Source organism: Phalacrocorax carbo, chromosome 7, assembly GCF_963921805.1.
Source record: "Phalacrocorax carbo chromosome 7, bPhaCar2.1, whole genome shotgun sequence".
Taxonomy (NCBI): domain Eukaryota; kingdom Metazoa; phylum Chordata; class Aves; order Suliformes; family Phalacrocoracidae; genus Phalacrocorax; species Phalacrocorax carbo.
In genome coordinates, this window is record NC_087519.1 from 46,025,876 (window position 1) to 46,047,489 (window position 21,614).

Sequence of the window (21,614 nt, forward strand, 5' to 3'; positions counted from 1 at the left end):
AAGGTACGTCAATCTGAAGTCTTAGAATATGTAAAAGAAATATATGTCCTCATTAATGTGCTTTGCACTTATTATGCCATGTTGCTCCTTCCACTTGCTTCTCAGTCACAGGGAGCCATGTTGTGATGTCCCCTTTCAGCTGCCATCAGGTTTTACTTTGCTGAAACGAATGTAATGTCACTTGCAGTACTTCTACAGTGGAGTAATGCATCAGGCTCTGGCGATGAAAATAGAAGAAAACTAGAAGAAAGGCCAAACATAAGCCAAGGAAATGGTTGCAATTCTTTAGAACTGTGATACAGTACAGATAAAAGCTTTATAAGAGATGTTCAAGGATGGATTTACTGCAGTAGCCTAGAGAGCAGCTGCATCTTTTCTTTCCTTCCTAGCACCTCCTCTTGCCCTCACTCCTGTTGTGCAGGAAGGCTCTACCAGCCCCCTCTGCCCTCCATGCCATCCCCATCTCCATCCCAGCTCTGGGTGCCCTTCAGCACCAGCACTGATGTCCTGGCAGGGAAACTCCCAAAGACTGCCTCAGGCTCAGCCTCATCGGATCAGACATTTCTTCCTACTCCACCCAATGGACTGCCAGCTGATATGACAAAAAAAGTAACAAGCAAACACTGCATCTCTACTGGCTTTTTGTGGCATTGTTGTTGGGCTCCTTCCAGAAAGTGAAGACAAAACTGTCTCTAACCAGGCAACTGGCAGGCAAAGGATCTGCTGTCATTCAGAGCCATACCAAACTTTAGTTTTGCTGGATACTGTGCTGTGACCAGAGAATGCAACCAGCAGCAGCTCATAGTACCACTGGGCTATATGTGTATTTTGCCCCAACTTGACTTGTGGGAACCTCAGCAGAGTTTATCCAGATTATGTGCAAGACAGAGCTAAATTCCACTTTCCCTTTATATTCTCAAGAGGATTCAGTACTGGCAGAGCAAGCAGACTCCCATCTCCAGCTCAGACCCAGGGTTCCTTCCACGGGCCCTCCCAGCATGGGAGCCAGCTGATTAATGAGCAGAGGAGAGCTGAGCAGTGCAGAGTGCCTGCTACTTCACACATCGTTTTCCTCCCTGACAGGGGGAATATATTAGAGACACCGCAGTTCCATGAGCCCAGACCTCCAGGTTTAGTACCTCACAGTGTCTGTGTTACATGTATCTGGGTTTCACAAGAGACCAGTAGATTGTCAGCAGCATAAAGCCACAGGGGTAGAGGAGCTCCCTGTGGCATGCAACCCACTACACCAACTCCTAATGTAACCCAAATGTTTTTTAAGACCAGAACTAGGGTCAGCTCTCAGTGAGCAACAGTGTCTATGATCAAGCAAGGGACTAACTAATTTCCATGAGATTAGGTCAATTCTTTTTTATGGCAGCCTGCAAAAAACTGCAGAGAACTTTAATGTACTGCCAGTATAGGCAGAGCTTATAAAAGATGTAATGCAAAATAATCAGAGGTTTTGTTGGTAAGCAGAAGGGAAAACACAGCCTGCATGTATGGATGTTTCTGGAAATGGAAAACAGAATGCTTCATACCCTGCTCTTGCAGTAATTTTTTTCTGTGGTCTGTTAAAAGCTTGAGGAGCAGCCGCTCTACAGTCACTAGAACTGGCTAATAGCACAAGACTGGATGAGGAACTGGAATAAATTAGTGAATTCTAAAAAAGAAATAAAGAAGATGATAGTAAATTAGACACTCCTCGAAAAGAAGGCTTAAAAAGGAAGATGGATGTTTCTTGAATTGTATTGCATTTGACCAGCACTGTTTCAGTGGCTTTGGAGATTGGTTTCTGTCACAGCAGACATAAAGCCCTTTCACTCTAAACTACATTCATGCATGTGACTGAACTTTCTTTTTCCTGTCCTGCTTTTCTCTCTTTTCACCCCAGTTTTGACTGAACAGAAGCACAAAACTGACAGCTGCAAGGTCTCGTCACCAGTTCTCTGGTAACACAACTTGCACGGCAATGGGGAGTTGGTTCAATACACAGAAGCAATGTGCCAACCGAGCGCACCACATGGAATGCAGCTGCACTGCATCTCCTGAGTAGCATCATCATTTTAATGTTATCAGATTAATGTATTTCTACCTCCAGATCATTCCAGATACCTAGAAAAATATCATAACTAATTAACCAGCTTAATATAAATCAACATGCGTGCACACACAGAGAAATTTCTTAAAACAATGTAAATTTTATAAATCAGTGCCAGTAAAAAACTCACTCACTGCTATGAACTCTGGAATTTGACATGGCTTAAGGTGATCTGCGGGAGAAGTACGCATCCTAATTACATTTCCTTACATAAGCAACACTAAATAACAGGGCCTATAGGGAAAGCAGAATTTATTTCTTTCAATGATTGAATTACCTTTCAATGATGTCATGGCTTTTTTAAATAACAGACAGTGACATGTCTGTGGTTTTCAGACAGGTCCCTCAAACAAACACAAGCATGGATGTGCTCTCCTTCATAGGAGAACGCCTCCTTGCCTTTCCTTTCCCCTCATCCCCATCCCTCTAATGAAATGGTGATCAGACCATTCTGCACAGCCTGCTCTGGTTCTTGTCACTGCCACTTGTGCCAGCAGCTTCCTCAAGCCAGGCTGTGACCCAGGTAACTTGCGCCATTTGAAGGGCTGGAGTAGTAGGTGACCTTGCGAAGGATAAAACTGCTGCCACAGGCACCCTGAGCAGGATGTGCACTGGGTTTGTTTCTGGGCCCCATCACGCTCAGACTGGACTGTCCTCCAATATGATGTCTCTTTTCCTCCTGAGCTTTCTCAGAGAAACTGTAGGCAATTTTTCTTTCATGAAACGATGCTTGTTCAAGCCTGCTTTTATTTGCACACTACATTTACTCTCCCTTTTCTCTCTCCTTTCCTGTTCAATCTGCAAAGTGGCTATGAGAAGGATGAATAAAAAGGCATGACAACAGGCCCTTAGAGAGCTGGTGACACCCAGCTCATTCCTGCTGACCTGTGCAGTACAGGAAAATGCTGTGGCCAGCACCAGGCAAAGACTAGGGCAGTTACTTGGTGCTTCATCTGCATAGCAAAACCAGTGCTGATGCACTGGTGGAAGCAATAGGATTATACTGTAGAAGGTTTTCTTGTCCTGCTGGTAAGAAATACTTGTCCTCTGTGAAAAATCTGCGTGCCAGGCCAGCTGCTGTTTGGAGATCAGGATGAGACTATTGCACCTATTTGGCCCTGACCAAAATGTTCTGGTTTATTGGCAAAATAGTTTTTATTTCAAATGGGACACCTGTCAGCTACAGCAATGCACATCATATTACTCATTCAGCAGCAGCAACTCTCACAATGATTTCTTCAATATCTGGCTGAAGTTGACTGTTGTTCTCCCAACTGTAACTTCAATCGGCATGGTATTTTCTAAATTTGATTACTGCAATGCTCTCCATTTTGCTGCAGAACAGCAAACTATTTGGTTGTGTGAGTAAAAGATTCTCTTCTTGAACATAAAGGAGAACAGAGGCATGACAAGAAGGGGAACCCCAATAACAGCATCAGGGAAATGGAGCACCCCAACCCAGCTGCTCTCAGGGCTATCATGTAAGCTATTAATTTCAAAAGCTTTCAAAGCAGGTAGTACAACAGAAATTATAAAGAATTTCAATGTGAGAAAATGCATTCTGATTTTCTATAAGACGACTCACTGTCCATTTTTCAACAAGTATGTGCAGAAGGACTGAGATTATGTTTTTCGCAGGTTCTTATGCTGAGCATCTATGCTCTTTGCTATGGGGAAATCCAGCATGTAAGGATGCGTTTACCACATGACTTTAACAGCTAAGCTAAAAATCCATGTGTAATTGCTATTCTTCCTCCTACTGTAAGTCATTACAAGTTCTGCTTATTGAAAAGAAATCTGGAAGTACTCTAATAAGAACACCTATATTTATTTCTGTGATCAGCATTTAGAGTCTGAAAGTCTGAAAGCACTGAAGATGCAGAACTTTCATCCTATTTGGAGAATCATCCATTTTGTTGTAAGGTTTGGTATCTTCTCCCCAGCTGGGTAGGTTAATTGACAAATTAAGCAGAAGTACATGGCTAATAAATGCTAGGGAAAGCCTCCTTTTTTAACAAAGGTGGAAAATGCAGACTGATGAGGAGAAAGTTACTTTTCTTAGATACTTAGAGACTTCCAGACAGGATAAATAACAGAGGTGGCTTTCAACTTATTTAATGTTTGGCCCAAATTGATCTTTCATTCAACATACATCTGAGAAATGCATTAAAGTTATTTTTACAATGCTTGCTGGAGTTTCGTATCCTGCCCTTTTTCAGCAGCAAAGCAAATGTCAGTGCTGTGAAGCTCTGGAAGCTCATGCTGAATGTCAGAAACACTGACATCTGTAACTTAGAAGCCTTGAACTTTTAGACCATAGGAGCCTTAATGCCTGGCAGCTGCACACTGGGTTATAACTTGGAAAATGTCAGAAAAGGATGAATTGGGATTCCTTGTAATGCAAGTAGTGAGGAGCTATGTCCAAAAGTGACATATAAAGCCCCAGGGCAAATAAAGCCATCCACATGAAGTCATTGCCAGCTGCTTCACAAAGAGATGCTCATATCTGCTGTAATGGAAGTCATAGCTCTAGCAATTTGAAATGGCAGCCACAGGAGATGGGAAAAGGAATTTTAAAAAAAAATATTTTAAACTCTGTCTGGAAACTACTGCAAGGAGAGCAACAGTTAATGACGAACATAGTGATATACTGACTTTATTAACCAAACTATACATGGCACACAAGGGGTTAGCAAGAATGAGTAGATTAAAACCAGGTTGAGTCATCATTTACTTTTGCCCACAAACACAGTAGTTTGTCACTGCACACTGCAACAGGGTGAACATTTGCTTTTTAATGAAAGGGATGATCAATCAAATCGGAAATATCATACAAATTCCTACTTTGACTCAATTTATAGAATTGTGTTTATCAGAGGGAGAGGGGATTCCTTTATTTAGATGTAAAATACATCTCATACATCTTACCTATCTATATGTCAAAGGTCCAGAGCAAGGTGATCTAACTTTGAAGTCAGCCCTGCTCGGAGCAGGGGGTTGGATTAGGTGACTTCCAGTGGTCCTTTCCTACCTAAAGCCTTCTGCAGCTCCTGTTTTGTGGACTTCACATAGGCTCTTACCCCACTCCCACTGATTGTAATGCCAACTGTCTACTGAATTCCACAGTGCACACTCAAACCCTCAGTTTAGTTAACTGGCAGACTGGCTTCGGCTTCTGACTTCATCGTGCCTCAGGTTCCTGGCTCCTGCATCACTTTGGCATTGAGACGGGAGGAAGGACTGGGGTTCTAGGCATGAGCAGGTATCAGACTGTACCGACTGTGGAGTTCACTGAAGTGACACATTGGAAAGGTTAACGGTAGCCACAGTTGTGCAGGAAATGCTAAAAAAGCATGACAGTCTCACCTAGCCCAGTCAGCATGTGCTCCAGAAGACAGGGTTCTTATAACCCAGGCAAAGTCAAGTCCTTCCCTCCCATTTGGACCTTAAAATTCAACTTTCTTAATGCAAGTTTCCCACTCTAAACATTGGCAGGATAGCTTAGGAAAAACTAAGCCTTCCAGGAAAATTATTGACCATCTTCCATTGTCCTTGAATAGGGTGTAAATATGCAACTACATCACTTAGAAATGTATGTCTCAGACTTACAGATACTTCTGCTTATTTCAGTGGAGAGACTTAAACCCCTTTGACAGGGAACCGATACTTTAGTTTCTGTGACCACTGAAGGACAGTGGGAGAATAATTGCTTCCATATGATACAGGAAACAGCTTTCCCAAAATACAAAATCATCCTCCTGAGCATTTAAGTTTTCAGTTAAGACCATGTTCATTCCTCAGAAGAAAGATATACACTCTTGTTTTCTCTCAATGTCACAATCCTAGAGAAAAACTATGGCCAATATGAACTTCTCACTGTGCAAATACAGCAGGAAAAAAGCAGTACTTTTGCCACATACTACAAAAGCTCCTGACATTTAATCAAATAAAATGAAAATTCAACCTCAAATAGTATTACTATTTATTACTCAAATACTAATAAAATATTTTTAAAAATACTTCAATGTTCTTTGGTTTAGTCCTTTTGCATGTTTTTCCTAGTTTCTCATGCATGATAAATTGAAGAGCTGATATTGGCTTCTTTTGGGTTCCACCCAGGGAAACTTCCAAAAGTGAGCAGGCAGAATTGACAGTTTAAGTTGTCTCAGAGTTAATTTACAGCAGCAATATGAAGCTGGACTGTGCCACATATAAAACATGAAAACTGTACTTATATGTACACAGAACTGCCCTGGTTTATCTTGAAAATTGGTATATATCTGTGCTGCCAGAAGACTATTATATTCACAATTTATGCAGACCAAAATTGTGACTGGAGCGTAGAAGCCATGGCATGGGAAAGGTGCACACAGAAGGAGCAGATAACTGCACAATACAGTATTACCTGTTTTCACTCCTTAGGCCATTCTGAGACACTTTTTAGAGTCCAGTACGTGACAAAAGGATGTAAATTCCACAGGGATAAAAGCTGTTGCTTATTTCAATTTCCACTACAGATACCACACTGCAGGCTTGCCTGGTGCCTTATGCCAGTGTTTGGCCTTTGGTTCATAATTATGACTTTTTAGGAGACAGAAAACCCTCATATTCACTGCCTGCTTAACAGACAGTTGACAAAGAATGGCTAACAGTCCTTCCCTTCGTTCACTGAAAACATTAAACCTGCAGTAGTTGTTGTGACATTTTGGCCCTTAAACAAACACTGATTATAGAAAATAAAAGTAAAGATTGGCAGTTCTCCTTTAAGCCCATGTTCTTACATGAGATAATAGCTATCCTTTTGCTGGATCTAATTTCAGTGTGCTATTCTATAAATGGCAGTTTTGGGCAATTCTCTCTCATGGCTCTTCTTTAGTGTTGAACCCAACTCTAGTCAGAAGTCAGTGCAGACCCTCCCAGTATGGGCACTAACAAGGTTTGTCATGGCAGAACCAAACGGCTCCAAGCTGAGGAAAGCAGTGCCACTATCAGCATGGCAAGGAAGAGGCAAATTAAGACTCTGCACTTGGAACAGAACATAATCTTGCAATCTGATGACTGAAAGCAAACCCCAACTTTTGTGGCAATGATGGTATGTTCAACAAGACACAGCTTTAGGCGAAAGAGTCACGTAGCAAGATTGGAGCTCACTTTATTAATTTTAGTCAATATGTCCTTAAAAACCTTGGGGTTTTTTGATATTTCTCTTCTCGCAAGCTGTGAAAAGCTCTGGTGAATTCAATATGTGCACAGCAAATGTGAGAGAGCAGAATCGGAACCTCTGTTCAAAGAACTACACAAGCTGAGGTTACAGTCACCTTTAACAAGTCTTTCAATTTCAAGTGCTAATGTATTAAGACTCTACCTTCACTTTTCTCTCAGGGGCTCCTGAAAACTAATACATTTCTCAGAATTTCTTCTTCCCAATAACTGTCCACAATCTAAAGGAAAGGGATGAAAAATATAATATTTGGAATCCTTTTGTTTGAATGTAATAGGAATCTTTGTGCTCAGATTGAAATCTGCATCTATCTGTGGACCCATCATTCATGTTTGGTTTTGGAGTTCTCTTTTTTCCCCTACCCAAAATGTAAGCATAACAAAAAAAGTCACCAGATGCTTGGAAATACTCTTGAAAATTTAATCTTTTGGAGTCTTTTGGAGAGAAAGTACCTATTCATTAAGATGAAATAACGTAATTCATACTGAATTCTTAGCATATACAGGTCATGCAGGTGCACACAAAATAATAATGATTAAAGCCCCATGATTAAGAATACAAGTGAGAAATTATTGCAGGATCAGAATCTGCAAATAGGTGTGCGGCTACTAAAATATACAATGCTAAGTATGATTTTTATTAAAAGTGAGTACACTACCAATAGGACTAATAGTAATTTCAATGTAAGCAAAAATTATTCCTAATTTTTCATAAGGTAATTCTTACGATCAGAAAACGGTAAGGGCAAATTCATTTGTTACCTGCCGAGGTGTCCTCTCTGATTTACTCCTGCACCATTCCCAATCTGTGAGTTCAGGTTTATGGCTTTCCTCATGAGACAACCTCCTTTCCGGACCTTCAGAAAAAGCGGACTTATCAAAATTTCTGACCTCTTCTCTTTGAAAGGCTCCCAGTCTGTCAGGGCGGAGGCGGTCGCTGCTCCGCTCCTGGCCGGGCTCGGGCCGGGGCGCGGGTCCCTGCGGGGAGGCCCGGGAGCTGTCCGCCAGCGCCGTGGTGCTGAACCCCGCCTTCCCGCAGCGGGGGCCGTCGCCGCTGCCCCCCACAGCTTCTTTGGAGTTATCGCGGTCGTAGCTCACCAGGCTGTGGTAGGACGTAGATTTACCATCACCATCGTGGTGGTGGTGGTTTTCACGGGATATTTTGTAGATTCCATAACCTTGCTGGAATGACAGGTTGAATTCAAAAGCCCTACGCTTGGCTAAACAGAAAGGGAAGAAATGTCATATTAAAAAGAGTCAAACCCAAGAGTAAAAGTGAGATTACACACACAATGAAAATGACATTCTAAAACATGGAATAAATTATTTAACTACTGCTAGAAACAGACAATTTTCTATCCATAAAAAGAATGAATTGCTGAGAAGAAAGACTTCTCAGATAGTATGTTATTATACTGCCTTCTTAATAAATTCAGAAATTATATATTCCAAAGGTAATGGATTCCCAGAAACTGGTAGATTATCAGCCATTTTCAAGAATACACAATATAAGATGTTTTATGGGATACACACAGAAGAAAATATTTAAATTTTGTAATACTCCTTCCCCCCCCCCCCACCTCTTTCAGCTATATTCCTAGAGGTACAAAATTGTACAAAATGGTAGAACATTTCTAAGAATTTAGTACTAACCTTCAATACCAATAGTTGAGCAAGAAAAACAGAATTTTACAGTAAAAAAAAATACTTGAAGAGCTTTACAATGAATTTTTTTGTATATTCTCCATTCTAAATTCAGTGCTCCAACTAATCTTACAGAGTAACTGAAGAATTAAATAATCTTCCCACTAAATCTTTCATGCTAAATTATAAAATAATAGGTATGAGGATACATTTATACAACCTCTATTTCTACTCAACTGTTTGTGTGCTAACTAGATCATATATAATTATGGGTGAAATTCTGTCCTTAGCAGTCATTCATTAAAACTTGAGAATAGTCTTTAGTACAAATATCTAAAAGTCAATGATTTATTTAAAATGATGTTATAATTGCTAATTTTCCATCTCTTGTACATTTATCTCTCTAAAAAGCATTATTAAACACAACTGAAATAAACCGCCATCTTGATGGGCTGCAGTCATCCTCTCTGGGAAAGGAGTTAAAATTACATCAGTCATAGCACAAGCCATTCTGCACTTGGAGAAGGTGTTCAAAGTCAATGAAAGCCATGAATGAGAATGGCTTTTCTCTAGGATTTAGGAGCTTGCTTTCTCCCTAAACATGCAATGAATGTCAGGAATTCATCCACTGATGTCAGCAGACTTTCACTCTAGAGAATGGGAGACACCACCCAGATCCTCAGAAGTATTTAGCTCTTAACTTTTACAGTTGGATTAGATGATTCTTGTAGGTCACTTCCAACTGAATTTATTCTATTCTATTCTATTCTATTCTATTCTATTCTATTCTATTCTATTCTATTCTATTCTATTCTATTCTATTCTATTCTATTCTATTTCTTATTCTAAGTTTCTAAATAAAACTTCCCAGCACTTTCAATTGCCCTTGGACCAGGCCTTAAGGGACAACTGTATCAAACTCTAGCACTGTAACTCTCACTTCTGAAAGATTAATGCATAAATCTGTCATTTTTATATACAAATATAATTGCAGCATTATAAATAGCAAATTGATTTTTTCTGTTAAAGATATCCTGATAATAGTTATGATCATAAATAAAAAAATCAGCTATTGCTCTATCTTCCTTCCTTGCAGGCTTCCTTATTGATATTTTTACCAGAACATATTTATTATATGTTAACAGAGATCTAACAAATACAGATGCATTTAATATCCTGTGGCACATTTCTATCCTTCAAACTTTCCATAATTACATATTGTTGAACAGCTTAATTTTTTAAAGGATGTACATTTTTGGTTGTCCCAGAAAGCAAACATGTATGAACATATATGCATATATTTGTGTGTGATGAATGTAAATTAATCACTAATAGAGATACTGAACTTATATTAGAAGGTATAATAAGCTTCAACGAGACATTTTAATAACAAACACTTCTCTCAGAAGAATGCTGGAAATATATTTTAATGTGTAATTCAGAATGCAATCCCTCTGTGACGCTACATGAACACTGGAGGTTGAGGTACTTCATAAGTAACTGTGGCCAGGAAATTTACAGGAAAGCATTATGCAGTCTTTTAGCCACAAAGATGACAATGTTATTCATGTTTGCAGAAGGCTAAATGTGTTTTTCACTAGATGTAAGTTCATGGAGTGATAGCTGTATTCCTTTGTCTTCTGCTTCTCTGACTGAGTATTACCACATGATCAAGTTCTTTATGAAAAGAACAAAAGTCGTGTAACTGCAGGAGACAGGCTGTGGCAGTCAGCATGTGCAGGGATTCCTCCAGCTGGTTTTACAGGGAGGCCCAGAGTACAACAGGGCTTCAGAAGATTCCAAGAAGGTTACCAGTGAAGGCGTGGCATCCTCTGTTACACCAAGGTAAACTTTATAAACATGCAGGGAAATATTTTAGGTAAAAACTGTGTTCCTCATGCTTTCAACAAGCAGCATGAGTGCACTGATGTACAGGCCCTTCCCATAAATCATGTCCTTCACTATTCACTTATTGGTGTTGCTGTGATTTCTGGTTAGTAGCTACAGCTCAGGTGTACAAACAATAGCTCCTGCCCTTCTTAGAATTTGCTTATAATTAGCAAGTTTTTTTCCCTACGACATTAAACTTGTTTAGCATGGACCATGTATTTGATTAGTAAAAGTCAGATTGTGGCAGATACATTTTTCCCAGGTAGGAGAGGAGTGCAAATCTAGGATTCAAAGTCCATCAGACTCTGCTAAAAGATCTGACAGTGACCTGGGAAAATCAGCCAAGCTTCTGTGCCTCCATATCCACTATTTCCATCCAGATGCTTGCATGAATGTTGTCTCATTCATTGTTCCGAATAATGTCTATATAATTCAGGTAAATGATTTCAAGGAGTACAAAGTACTGTTACTGACAGTAACTTCCTATCCTTTTTACTACAAGATACATTCCAGCTGCATGTCACCCTTCCGTACTTACTTTTGAGTTCTTCTGAAGACACTGCATATGAATTCCTCCTGCAATTAATAATGCAGCCACAGGGCAGGTGGATCCAGTGTTCTGACAGGACAAATACTGGGGTGACTGTGGCAGCCAGCAAAGTCAGCAGGAAGCTAAGCGTCTCAAATGAAAGACTTTGAAAACCAGTGATGTGCTGGACAACCATTTGAATCTGAAAGGCAGAGGATTTTGATGTTTGAATCGCTTCAGGCACATGAGAGACTTCCAGGAGTAAACAGAACATCTCACAATGAACATGACACAACTAAAAGACACAGGATGTCATTAGTGTTTGCTGAGCCTAACAGTTTTGTTTCTAACAGAGCGGAGAAAACACAGAGGCTCTCCTCCTCATTCTGCATTTCTCAGAAAAATCCTTGCTTAAGCTAAATATAGATGCCTGAGTGCTATTAAAACAAGCAACTCACAATGCAAGTAACTTAGAACACATTGCTAGCTCAGTCTCTCCTGCATGGTACTGAGGAACCCCAACTCCTGATGGGGAACAGGAGAGAGAACTTAGCACTTCACAGGGCTGCGCTGCAGATGCTCTCTAATGCCCTCTTTCCATTGACAGAAGCTCAGGTGTTGAGTCTATACACATCCCATGGACAGGGGTAACGCAGCCCCAGACCCACATTCCATGTTCTCAGCAGACTCCTTTGTAATTATACAGGAATGTACCTGTTCCCAAACGTACCAGTGCATGCACATGGACCCACCTTTCCCCCCTCCAATGCTACAGAGATTACAAAGATGTAAGCAAACCTCATTTTTCTAACAAACTCCTATTTTTTAACCAGCCTGGCAAAGGACATGACTCACAGCTGTGAGGAGAGGCAGAAGAGCTAGCTTAGTACAATTCACAGACCCCATAATGCTGAACAAATGCATGTCAGACAGCTGGCAATACAAAAGGGTGGACCTTATTCATCCCTGTATTCAGGTAATACAAATGATGTGATGAGAGAGTAACATACTGATGAATCATGCTCTGCCAAACCTGCTGAACATGAGTTAAACTCATGTAGTGACACAGACCTGCTTAAAAGGACTTTTGCCGGCACAAACTATACTATAAAGAACAATTGCAATGGCTACTGTTCATCTGTTTCAATTCATGGCACACCAGCTCACATGCCTTTTAAATGTACATAAGCATTAGAAAGTAAAGCAATCTGATGATTTACCATCATTGGAAGCCAGAGAATGATTTTTGTCAATGCAAGAATCAGTGAGAATCGTTTCTGGGCGAAGCCCACTGTGAAGCTTCTGCTCTGTATGCTGTTCACATAACGGGGCTCAAGTGCACCACTCTCAGCCACATCTTTCCTAAAAACTGCCTCCGAGCTTGGACATGTGTTTTGGAAATGCTTCGGGGTTTTATCCACAGGGTCCACCGGTGACAAAGATGGGGTAGCGGTACTGCAGCCTGCAGGTGTCCCAGGGGTGATGTAGCCTCGAGAGATTTCCTGGTAATCAATGTGTAATAGCTGTTGCTCATCTGAGCACAACAGCTGGTAAGTTAGAGGAATAGACAGCACTGTGAGGAGGCAAAAGCACAGTGAGTAGACAATAAATAAAAACAAGATGTAGGAACTGGTACAGTCGGTGAAGCAACCCCAGGAGGTGGGGATGTATTTGCCCCAACCACAGAGAGGCAAAACGCAGATCAGCAAACTGACAATCCAAATGGTAAGAATGGCCCATATCATGCTCACTTGTCGCTTGGAAGTGCTGCAGCTCATTGTCTTAATTTTGTTGATGGTGTAGAAGTTGTAAGAAACTATAAGAGACCCTTTCAGGTTGCTAGAAATGCCCTGGAATAAATATATAAGCGCCGAGGTGGTGCACAGAGGCTGGGGGAGGACATCACTTGACCACTGGGTGAGCATGAAAATAATCACTGGCACAATGCTGATCAAATCATCTATTGACAAAGAGGTCACAATCATTGAAACTGTGGTTTTGTTTCTCATTTTCAGCAGGGAAACTAGTGAATAAATGCTGCCCAGAAGTGCTGTGAATGCAATGATAAAAGTCAAGCAGAATAGAAAGATATTGAAAGTTCTCTGCTCTCTAGGCTTATCCATAATGCTATGATTTTCAGTAAAGAAGCTTGTCCCATTGAGTGACAAATTACTAGGCGTTACCGACATTGTCCTTGGAAAATTTTTTTCTTTCCGTTCTCACTGACTCTGCAAGTTTTCACTAGCTGAAACTAGAACTGTTAGCTCCACATCACAAGTTTCTTTGTTTTCTAAGACTCTCTTTTCCGGCATCTGATGAAGAAATATTCAGGTGAAAGCACCCTTGATAACCAGAACAACTCATGCTCTTGAAAAATCAGGCAACAATGAAGTATCAAAAGCGCTGAAAAAAAATGCAATTCTTCATAATTCTTTCAGTACTGGAAGACAGTTAATGTAAGCTCTTCTGGTAATAAAATGCCATTCACTTTTGTCAGATATCAGGCAATGTGCCTTACTCACGAGTTCAGTTGAAACGAAGGCAGAATATCAGGTATGTTCAAGCTCTAGTAGCTCAGGGAGAAACATAGTAGAAATGAGAGGCTGTTGGATTCACCCTGTGCTGTTCCAAGCTGCAGGAGGGAGGAGTCAGATGCAAGCAGGATAGCAGAGCCGAGGGGAGTGAGTATCTTCTCAGATGGAGCTGCCTCTTAGCTGGATCAGAAGACTGAAACAGTGTCCCTGCTAAGCCACACCTCCAATGCTGACACTGGAATCCAATGCAAATACTCAGATCTGATGTCAGCCGTAAATGTCATTCCTGTAAAGCCCATGGCTGATCCAGGGCTGTGCATCACGAGCTAGAGTGCTGCTTTTATTCTTTCACACTTCTGTACTCCATGCTTAGCAAGGGGAAAAGCTGCTGGAGCCTTGCATAAGGATGAAACAAAAGGGGTGTGTCTGCTCTGCCTTTCTGTATTCCTACTCCCACTGCAAGTGTGCGTGTGTATGTGCATGCACTGCACATGGATGCTAACCCAATAGTTACTGAGTGACAACCTTTCGTTTCCTACAAGTAACTGCCATGCGTGTTAGCCAGGTGTTGCCTTGCTACATGGTATCTCAACTCAGTTTGGGGTTTATAAAACTTTTATTCCCTGCATGATTCAAATCCAAGCTGCATCAAATGCTGACTGTCTGCTCTAGCTAAATACACAGACAGAATCACAGCCAAGTGCATTTTGGCACATTACCAATGTTTGCTCTTGAGAAAGTGCAATACTGGTGAAACTTATAAGCTGAAAAAATTTCCAACACTCAGTTGTGAAGCAGACAGATAGGTTCAATGCAATCTTCCCGGACGACTCTGCCTGTCTTTTCTTTTTGGCATAACTTTGAGTTCAAATATGCAATGGGGATGCAGGACAAATACGTTCTGATTAAAGGTAATATTGTAAGGGTGCTGCAATTAGTTGCTGTGTCTGGGTAACGTTATAAATCCACTCAGTTAGAAATCTGTGTTATTAACAACCTGATCCTTGTGCATTTCTACTTACTTTGAAATGCATTAGCTGTGTCAAGCCAACAGCTGGATTGCTTGGGTGTTTTTCCTGCTGCCAGGGCAGGGCAGAGTTGGAGGCAGTGATTCCCAGGTGCTGAAGACCCAAATGGGACAGGCAGTGGAAGAGAACGCAAGGCTGCAGCTGTTTCGTCTGACAAGAGCCCACAACACAAGGATCAGATGTAAGGGCAATGACAACTTATCTGAATAACCCTGCCTTCATTTCTGATTTCCAAGCTGCCCTGCTATAGAAGTGGGACAGCTATGCCCCAAAACAGGCCAGGCTGGTGGAACTCCATGTGCCCTATGCTTCCATAGAACTGTCCTCATTGCAGGACCTCTCATAAAGCCACACCCCTTCTACGCAGCCTGACCTGACCAGGAACCTTTGCCTCTCCATTCTCCCGTTCACATCGCAGCTGCCTCTGTTTTGAGGATTCTGCATTATTTATCAGGACCAACTGTCAACCCTCACATCAGAAATTTGCAAGAGAGAAGCATCCATCCTGCCTTCCACATGAGGTACAGTCCTGCATCTGGACCATCCATCTGGCCTTTAACTGTACAGGATTTGCCTTGGCTTTGGTGATTTATCTGTCCTGCTGGACTATTGATTGTTAATCTGTGCTGTGCCAGCTAAAGGCCAGGGCTTATTTCCTTCTATTTACAAATCACAGTCACCTTTGCCCCGCAAGTCAACTTTAAATTAAGGACAGTGTTCTAAATCTTAAGATTATCAGTGTGAGCCTGGTCAGAAGTACAGTCAGAAGATAAGATGAGAAAGAAGCATCATTCACCCTTGTTTGGACTGTTAATTTTTAGCCTGGCTTCCCCAGGAAACACATGACCATGCCGCCTGGGTGTGGATGCACATGTCTTTCTCTTCCACTCCCCATCCCTCAATTCCTTTTGACAAAATGATCATTTTCATCTCAATCTGGGGGTGTTGAAGCTATTAAGTTCCCGCAAGATTTATGAAAATGAGGAGCTGATCAGAGGAGACAAATCACAGCAGGCTCCCTAGACAAGAGACAGGCTGCAGCAGAGTTCCCTCTTCACTAGAAACTAATGAACACAAAGCAGAGGCTTTATAAATACTCCAACCATAAAGAAAGCTTCAGCTGAAATTTCAATTAACCTGCATGCTAAACTGTGGGAAACCAGCTTCATTCACTCCGGCATGTCCTAGAGCTTCCTCATATGTGATCGGTTACTTTCATTCTTAAATTCCCTGTTTCCATTGCCTGTGTCAATTTCATTTGGTCTGCCACGTTACTGCTGGGTGTTTAGAATCAATTTGAACGATGCTTGGGAAATTCATTTTCCCTACTTTGGGAATTTTTTCTCCTGTATCCTTAGTCATTATACCCACACTGGATGTCCAATAGCCCTGATGGCAGATATCAACCACAAATTTTCTGAAAGTTCCCTCAGTACCATCCTCTTCACATGCTGTATTGACCTTGCTTTATTGGCTGTGCATATATAGCCTCTGTGTCTCTCTGCAGATTTTGGACACTTGGTAAGAGCAGTCCATTCTGTGCCTTCCCTTTGAATTTGGAATGAAACATTCCCCAGAGTTTTTAGGAAGAAAGTCACTTTTATTTATCGCCATACCCATTCAAGGCTGATGACGTATTACTCAATTCAGTTTCTCTTCCCACAGAATGTATTTTATTAAATGAACTGCACCTTGCAATTCTCGGTGGAAGCTTTTACCAGAACTTACAATATGGTGAAATGTTCTTTCCTCTGGTCATTTCATAGTTATAAACCAAAGGTCTTAGGAGTGATGAATTCAAGCAGCTTACCCTCTTATTTATCTTTCTTCAACATGACTGATAAATTCTGATAAAACATGTACAGAAAGATCAGTTTCATCGTAAAACTAAAGAGAGAATTTGGTTGTAGTAAGAAACAAGCAACTCTATAAAATAGGAGCATGATTTTCCACACAGCTGTGCCTCCAGGTTGTTGACTTGCACACCAAGTAAGGTCTAAGCTCTGAAACTTCTCTTGTGGCTGGAGCAAATGGATCTGAACTAGATTCTCTGATCTCTTCTAAAGGATGAGTTCATATTGCAATCATTCAAAACTTACAGGAACACTATCTTTGTGGTTGTAATTTCACTCCCAAATTTCCCTGATATTTGCAAACAGACTCAGCTTGGGCTGGGGGTGGCAAGGACAGGTAAGTGAGCGGAGAGGTAGACAGGTCATGACAACCCCTAAGTCTCCCAAATTTTCTAAAGAAACAGGGTTAGAATGGAATAATATGGCACTGCCAAAAAGCAATGGGAAATGATCTTGCAGAAACCAAGAAAAATAAAAAGACACCTTTGCCTGCTGCTGTGTCCTTAGTTTGGATTGTGTCAAGGCAGGCATGAATTTGTAGATTAAGGTCCTTATAACCTATTCCCTTTCTCCTCTGCATTGAGCTCCTGAATTATGGGAGGTTCCTAATACAAATACTCTCCTTTCCAATACAGGTATATATCCTTTATCCTGGTGTGAATTCTCTGCTAAGAAATGATCACAAAGAGAAAATACATTAGTAATGGAAATCTCCTCTCTGGCCTCATTTCAAACAGCACTGCACAACATCTCATTAAAGGAAGAGTCAGCCCTACTCAGTCTAAGAAGGGGTTTCTAAGAGACACACTGCACGTAACAATTCAGAAATGCTTGTAAAGAGAATCAAATATTCACAATTCATAAGATGCAATCAACAAATAGGGTATTAAAAATTTATCCTATTTAGTGCATGAGTCACATTTTATTTTCATACCTTGCACTAAGCTAAGCTTTGACTTATGGTTTTGCTTCCTTTTGTCACTCAAGAGAGACAAGGTTATTATAGCAGCTGTACAAATATTTCATCTCAGAAGGTGATATTATTTCTGTGCCAGGAATAAACATATATATATATATATATAATTCCACAAATGTCTTTGTAATTTATTCCTCAATAGCATCTGAAAGAAAATGTTTTATTTTTTTTTCCAGAATTTTTTAAACAGACTTTTAAAAAGATGTTAAACTAAATGATCATTTTTAGTCTGTCGGATTCAGAAATCACCATCAGATACTAGATGGTTAAACTGCAGCTAATTATTTCATCTAGTTATTTGCCCCAGATGAATTAAATCAATGGTGGCTTCTAATAAAAGGCAGATACTCTTATACTTAATCCATTTCCGCTGCAGCTGTATTGCTGTGCTGTAGGAAAAGGGTGCTTACTGATTAGGAGCAATTAGAGCAATGTAAATCACGAATAATCCCATCAAACCTGAAAATATTATTTAACTCATGTGCTCATTGTGGGCAGGACTGCACCAGCTTTAATTCAAGCAAAACAGAACCTTGCTGTGCAGATGCTCCTTTTGAAACCAACGGGTTATCGTTACTGGCAGCAGCACGTCACAGCCTGTCCCTCTGTGAGGTAGCGCCTCTCTGAGCAGATGGGCCAGTATTAAGCAATTCCCATTGTCAGAGCTCCCTAACTTTAGTTTTTGCTTCTGTGCTGTAAATATAGACAGTAGATTGATACTGCAATGAACAGAATGGTTTTTTTGAGAATTACAGAATTAATAAGAGACAAATGGAGCTGAAAGTGAGTAAGCCCTAAAGCGTCCACTGGGTGAGGCATAATCGTGGTGTGTGTCTTTCCCCAAGACTTTCAGAAGTCTATAAACAGCATGCCAACAAAAAACAAAAATAGTGCCAGCACTTCAGTGAGGTTGGCAATAAACAAGATGGCTGAGAGATGAGAATGAATCCATCCGGGTTGCACTGTGTGCACACTACCAGAGATGTTTATGTGCTGTTATCCAGGAAATGTCCAAAGTGGGACCAACTAGAAGAGAAAGAAGCAATTATAAAGTAGTATTTCCAGGACGGCAATGCTGAAATAGAAGAGATATTAAGTATGCCATGTATATAAGGATGAGAAAGGGGCAGTTCTAGTCAGGAAGGTGTTATTGTTCTAGTGGATGGCAAGACAGAGTGATGGTAGCAAAATCTGCAGAAAAGCTCAATTCTAGATAGTATGAAGAGTAGGACATTCTGTTAGGTGTGGCATAATTGCTCTCTTGAGACAAGACACTTGAAAATGTCACTTTTATTGAGCAGCCGTTAGCTCAGCGAATTGATAAGAGGAGACAGACAGCTAGCAGGGAAGCAATTCTTCAGTACACCTCCTCACAGTTACTGTTTGCTTTCTAATAGAGAGCACAGCAGGCTATGAATATAATTCATGGAACAGCATGATATGAATGCTTTTAATTTTGCTGCACAGCTCTACTAGCAGAAGAACACCCGTAATGCAGTTGTATTAGCATGATCATACCTAATCATGAAACAAATCCAGTAAATGTAACATTGTGCTCAGTAATCACTCTTATTTTAGACACTGTGAAATGTATGTAGCATATTGGAGAAAAAGCAAATGTCATTAAATCTAGCAGGAGCTGGGCAGCAGTAATACCACACTACTGTGGAAAACTGCACTGAGAGAGTTAACTGAAGAATCCAAACAGCTGGAAAGAAATAATTATCCCTTTCTGAAGGGAAGAAAAAAAAAGGAAAATGCACATGCCTTTGAGTGACCCAGCTATGACCCCATCTGGAAGCAGCAGGAAAATCAGCTGTATATGTAGAACTTTCTCCAATAGTAATAAAATTAATGGACGCAAGAGCCATTCGTAATACTGTTTGCACATTTCACTGCCTGCTGTGTAGTCTCAAGAGCTCTGCAGTGGGTTGTCTTAGCCCGTCATTTCTCTTTCCATTGTCACTTCCTCATCATCTTCTCTCCCACTCACCTTCAAGGAAGGCTGAATGAGCAGACCAGGAAATTCAGCCCCAGGACTTAGGATGAAACTGAGTTTTAATGAGTGACGATTGAAAGCTCTGGAACCAAATTCTGCCTCTAGAGGCCTGAGAACTCGTATTTGCTGGTTATCACTGCTTTTACTTACACCAATAACACTATTACCTTTCTAGCACTGACCTGTTTCCTGAAAAGATACTATTATTCACCAAATATTTTTGCAAGGAAACCAGTATTTTAAGTGTTGCTTTACCCTGAAACCACAAATATAAGTGCTGTCATAAATGATACCCAGAGAATGTGGACAAAGCATAGGACACAGCTTACTGTGTGTAAAAACAAAGAAAACATCTCTTTCTTAAATAAAAAGGGAATCCTCTCTATTCTGCACATATATTACAGAGACTTCAAGGAGCTTTAAGGGAAGAGATGATTTTTGTGCAGCAGGCTAGTACTCCTTCTCTAAATAAGCAGAGTACAGAAACATGCTGCTCTTTCATCGATGAGGAGCCCCAAGCTGAGGAGCAGCTCTACAGGAAGATGGCAGCGTTTCGCCAGCCTGAGTGAGAAAAGGCTACAGGGAAATTTCTTAAGCTCACCCATTTCAGAAGGCTGCTCAGACTGTAGAGATTTTTCTAAGGCTTCCTTAGAAATACTTTTATTTTGAATTGAAACTTTGGAAAATTTTGGAAAAATAGCAGAAAAGGAGAGTCTGGGGTAAAGCTGAAAAAACCCACAACTGATACTGTAAAAGAAATACAGTAGATAGAGCAAATTCAGTGGATTTCAGATATTCTGTAAGACCATTGGAAAAAAAACCAATAAGTGTTTCTTTTCCATAGCTTTAATAAATTTGAAAAGATATGAAAAGTCATATGGGCTGAGAATGCATTTGCTGGCTCTAGCCACTGCTTTCTGTGGTAGCTGTGTTCTGGAGTCCCTGAAAATTACATTGCATAACATAGACATATCCTCTAAGCAAATGTGCATGTGCCTGTAGAGTACTGAATGAAGAAAGGGCTGCTAATTAATTTTGAGTGACAGTAAAAAGGTCTATTAGCTTTGCTGATGTAAAGGATGACTGAGTTAGTATTGGAAAGGGTGAGAGAGGTAGTAAAAGAGGATACTGGAATACAAAATGAAATCTTTCCTCTTATGGAGTATTTTTTCTTTTAATGGAAAGGTTTAACTGAAGTATGAACTCATCAAAAGGACAGAGTTTTAATGAAATCTGAAGCATGGCAAGGAAGGAATATTGCAGACGACAAAAGAAATCAGTTGTGCTTTCCAACTATCTCTCACTAGGTGGAACGTTTGAGAAAGAAAATGCTCGCTTCGGATTATGATTTTTTTTTAGTTTCAGATTCTTCTAAACAAACTTCACTTTTCAGTAGGTGGATTTTTGTCTGCAAGTATTTACAAAAACAATTGTGCAAGGCCAAATGTCACCAGTTCATGAAGCAATGCAATGTGAAGAGACATTTAGGCTTTCTCTCTGTCAGCTCCCTCAGGTACATGAAGCAAGGCAGCTACACCATTTTGCACTCTACCAGGACAGTTACATCCTGCTCTGCTGGTTCCGCATCTCTAGCGCTGGTGTTTCTGTACAGCATTAATATTCTGGGCAGCGGACACTATCATTCTTCCTCATGAGTTCCACAAAACCTTTGCTAAAATACAAACAGTTAAACCCCAAAGCTATCTTGTGTTACTTTCACTCCTCAGGAATATCCCCCTAAGCCTATCAATACTACCACCAGTTTTAATATTCCAATGTTGGGCTGATCCTGCCCCCAGAGCAGCAACAGCATCAACAGTTTGCTTTGGAGATGCTGGGA

General features: G+C 40.6%; 1 protein-coding gene across 1 annotated transcript in view; it reads right to left on the bottom strand.

Moving 5' to 3' along the window:
* GPR149 (G protein-coupled receptor 149) overlaps nt 1–13,573 on the bottom strand; it is a 28,267-nt gene extending 14,694 nt beyond the window's left edge. The window contains exons 1-3 of the mRNA XM_009506541.2: nt 12,605–13,573; nt 11,394–11,586; nt 8,084–8,541 (exon numbers count right to left, since the gene is read on the bottom strand). Coding sequence (XP_009504836.2) covers nt 8,084–8,541; nt 11,394–11,586; nt 12,605–13,573 — 1,620 coding nt within the window. The remainder of the gene's footprint in view (nt 1–8,083; nt 8,542–11,393; nt 11,587–12,604) is intronic.
* Nucleotides 13,574–21,614: the final 8,041 nt, after the last annotated feature.